This window comes from Anneissia japonica, unplaced genomic scaffold, assembly GCF_011630105.1.
Source record: "Anneissia japonica isolate Jap-2015-1 unplaced genomic scaffold, ASM1163010v1 scaffold284995_len508010_cov190, whole genome shotgun sequence".
Taxonomy (NCBI): domain Eukaryota; kingdom Metazoa; phylum Echinodermata; class Crinoidea; order Comatulida; family Comatulidae; genus Anneissia; species Anneissia japonica.
This window is the reverse complement of record NW_022730633.1, coordinates 269,758-273,545: the sequence shown is the minus strand read 5'-3', so window position 1 is coordinate 273,545 and position 3,788 is coordinate 269,758. Positions and strand designations below refer to the sequence as shown.

Sequence of the window (3,788 nt, the reverse complement as noted above, 5' to 3'; positions counted from 1 at the left end):
ATGATGTTACGTTCAAAAGAACATTAGACAATTACTGTAGGTCTATTATCTTGGATTTTAAACTTCCATACAAACACAATGCTGAATTTATCAGTCGTATTAATATGCAAAACATAATGAATGTCTAAATTCATGAATCTGAATCTCTTTAATATTATTAGTAAACGTGAAGTTAATTGCTTCGTGTGTATTGTAAAAAACAGTTGTTTTCGTAATAATGGAGTTCAATGACTAATAGTATCAACTTTTTAAAGAAACTGAAATTAAAAGCATTACCGGGTTCACGTTAGCTTTTCTTGTAAAACATACCGGTAATTAAAAGACGGATGTGACATACAAACACCATCCAATGGCGAATCATTACACACAAAGAGAAATTAAATTTTGCCAATACGACAAAACAGAAAAAATTAGTGTAACATCTGTATGGCTTTGATTTAATAATTAAAATATAAATATGTCCCAATACTGATAAATACAACATCAATATTAGACAGATAGCATCGTAGCACTTGCATTTTTACCTTCAGTGCATTCATCCAGTCGTGAATAGGCTGTACATCGTTATACATTTTTTTGTTTTGTTTATTAATGTATATGGGCTTTATTGCACACGGGACCAACTATTTTCTTTACTTTTGTAAGACGAAGCCCATAATACAATTTTTATTTCAGACCTACATTAGAAACAAGAGTATAGATTTGAACAAGAGGCCAAAGTTAAAGATATCATTGGTCACTCAGTGTCTCAGTTTAACTGCCGTATGTGAAGTATACTACTATTATATACGTACATCTGGATGTTATACCTAGCCTATATTTCTTTTAAATTTAGAGACTGGACTATATTTTACGGGACCAGACCCTCCAAATCCTTACGTAATAGAATATGGTGTTGAGGACGCATTCTTGTCATGTTGCGCTATGAATTATCACCAAATCGAATGGTTCCTCGACGGTAAAATAATCAACGGCGCACCATTTACATTCAGAGAAAATGATCAGGTGTTGTCCATCTCAGGAATTAAAGAGCTAAGCGGAAACTACAAGTGTGTTGTCAGTAGTGCCAATACCACTTTGGAACGTGTTGTGGAACTGGAAGTAGAACCAAAATGTAAGTATTTGATTTTGTTGCTTATGATAAGATTTAGAACGAGAGTGAATGACATGTTGTTAATATAGGAAAGACTTGGTTGTCAGCTCTGATTTTAATTAAATTGAGAAAATATTCTAATGTTGTCACGTGATTCTTTATTTCATCAATCAATTAATTGAAGCTACTACTGTCTACCTTCTCATTAATAATAAATAGTTTGCTCTAGATAAGAGTATGTCACAGTCAATTAAAGTACCCAATGCGATTGTGTGAATAAACATTAAAAACATTTTAAAAAAATGTTTGGGAGGCTGTAAATTTTGAAGGGAAACTATCCCACAGTGCACCATTTTGCTCGATAGCGTAATACGGGTAGTCAGCATATAATCAAAACATTTTGAACTTGTGACTGGATCAAAAATTATAATTTGTCCTTCGTTGGGACATAGACCAGGAACCTACAGATGTCATAACCACAAGGCTTATTAAAATATAGGCTAGTCGCGAAGTTTTGAACTTATTGGTCAGATTTCATCTTTTTTTGACAATTCTAATCTTTCTTCTTCTTGTTATGTGTTGTTTTCTTTCTTTTGTCTTGACACTTGGTAAAAGAATCATTCAACTGCATTATGCGCTGTAGAAATGGAAGACCAATACCATTACCATTTTGTTTAATTAATATGTACTTCACAGCATTATCCGGATATTTGCTTCATGGAGTTCTGGAATTAGTTCCGGAAGCCTGTTTAAGTGATTTCATTGGCGTATCTGGGGTGTGCGGGGGGGGGGGGGGGCACACGCCCCCCCAAAAAATACTCGCTCCCCCAGTNCCCGCCACCACATTACCTTCGCGCCCCTCCCCGTCAGCACTCCCATTTCAAGACTTCTAGATACTCCACTGAGTGATTTCTGAGATTATTGGTTTCTGAGAATCAGGTAATATCTTATTAGGTACCTATCGTTGAATCAGTATATTGTTCCCATTTAATTTAGCCTTAATTTCTGTTTTAAATCAGTTTCCTTTTTGCAGATTCTGGAAAGCCTCTCCGTTTATATAATGAAAGTTGCATTTCGCAAAAGGCCCACATTGGTGATAACGTCACATTTTACTGTGAGTTTGAGATCTCTGACTACCAGATTTGTTCAGACTTTGTATGGATGAAAAATTATTCATCTACTATCTATCATCTGGGATTAGGTGATTCACATCCACGCTTCAGTAGATATACAACATTTGTTGTACAGCAGGAAAGTTGTAACTACGGGTTCGTTTGTGAAATATATTTTTTTTAAATAATTTGCATAGAACTTTTATTATATATGTCAAACAGTTAAAGATTGAATTTTACGCCGATAATTAATCAGATATGTTTGATTGTATTTATTTGCTTTTCATGAAATGTTATCCTGTCATTCGCATTGGATAAGATGATATAAACATAAATGAGTACGCCTAATATTATAATGTTGTAAGGTTGTAGAAAAGCCAGAAATATAAAGGAGGGAAAAAGTATAAGGAAAATACTGGTATTAACTATATTTAGTGCAAAAGATTAAATGAAATTCAGTTTACTCATGCGCAGGAAAATGTCTTTTTTAATTTTTAATTGATCAAAATTTAATTCTATATTTAGGTCTAAATTATATTTTATTTTATATTTTATTCGTGCTCTCGCTTATCCCACTTCTTTAACAGTTACAATATAGGGGGAGTTAAGAGTGCATCTCTTTGCATCATGATTAAAGGTGGATTGTATGTCTATAACACATGCATGTGACTCAAAATGGCACTATCAGACTTTTATTTCATTGTAATCTTTTTACTAATGGTACAAAATAAAAGTGGGATTTTTTTTTTTATAATCTTTCATAGAAAGAAAAGAACCCGTGGTACACATCTTTACATCTATAATGTATCAGAGGAAGCGTTTGGTGAATACATCATAGGAATTATGCGAGAGCAATTCTACTCATATTCTATTTCACTGATTCACTCTAGTAAGCATTGTAAATTGTTGGTGTTTTTTTGGTAGTGATATTTAGTCAGTAGAAACCTAAGGCTGATATAAATAGTCACAATTGCGTAAACCATGGAAACTGTGACAGTGTAAAGAGTTGCTTTTACATTAACGATGTTCATGCAATGAACCGTACCTTTGGTTTTTGTATAATGGATGCGAGTTCCTTTTGATTAATTTTGTATTTATTGTATTTTATATATTTTTACCTTTCTCAGCCTGGGGTATTTGTTGAATAAATTGAAATTGAAAATCTATTTGTTTACACAGCATTTTTGATAAATAATGAGGGCCCATTAATAATAGACAAATTCGATCTACAGCCTTTATACACTTTTTTTAAACACATGTGTCACGTAAAGCACAACTGACAAAGACGATGGCCAGCCAAAGGTTAGCGAAGCACGACACACTAGAGTTGATCTTAGGTTTGTGTTATTGGAGTTATGTGATTTATTAGCCACTCGGGTGTTGGTTCAATCCGCGTTTAATTAAATCTTCCACCAATAATCTAGGCCTACGGTAGTTTCGTACTGAAATGTTCGTATCATGCAGATGATGAGTCTAACATAAGGAGACAAAGAGAATTTCCTGTCCTACGTATTTATAACTTTCATTCATTCATTCATTCTTTATTTTTCCTTACATTAAAATCAAAACAATTTGTACATACA

At 33.4% G+C, this 3,788-nt stretch overlaps 1 protein-coding gene across 3 annotated transcripts in view; it reads left to right on the top strand.

Annotated features, from left to right (window-relative positions):
* Positions 1–3,788, top strand: part of LOC117114984 (fibroblast growth factor receptor-like) — a 12,658-nt gene that overhangs the window by 2,918 nt on the left and 5,952 nt on the right. For all 3 annotated transcript variants that reach the window (XR_004446470.1, XM_033258619.1, XM_033258618.1), the window contains exons 3-5: positions 836–1,114; positions 2,127–2,361; positions 2,970–3,094. Coding sequence is in view for 2 of the 3 variants with exons in the window: in XM_033258619.1 (XP_033114510.1) it covers positions 836–1,114; positions 2,127–2,361; positions 2,970–3,094 (639 nt within the window). In the remaining variant the exon portion in view is untranslated. The remainder of the gene's footprint in view (positions 1–835; positions 1,115–2,126; positions 2,362–2,969; positions 3,095–3,788) is intronic.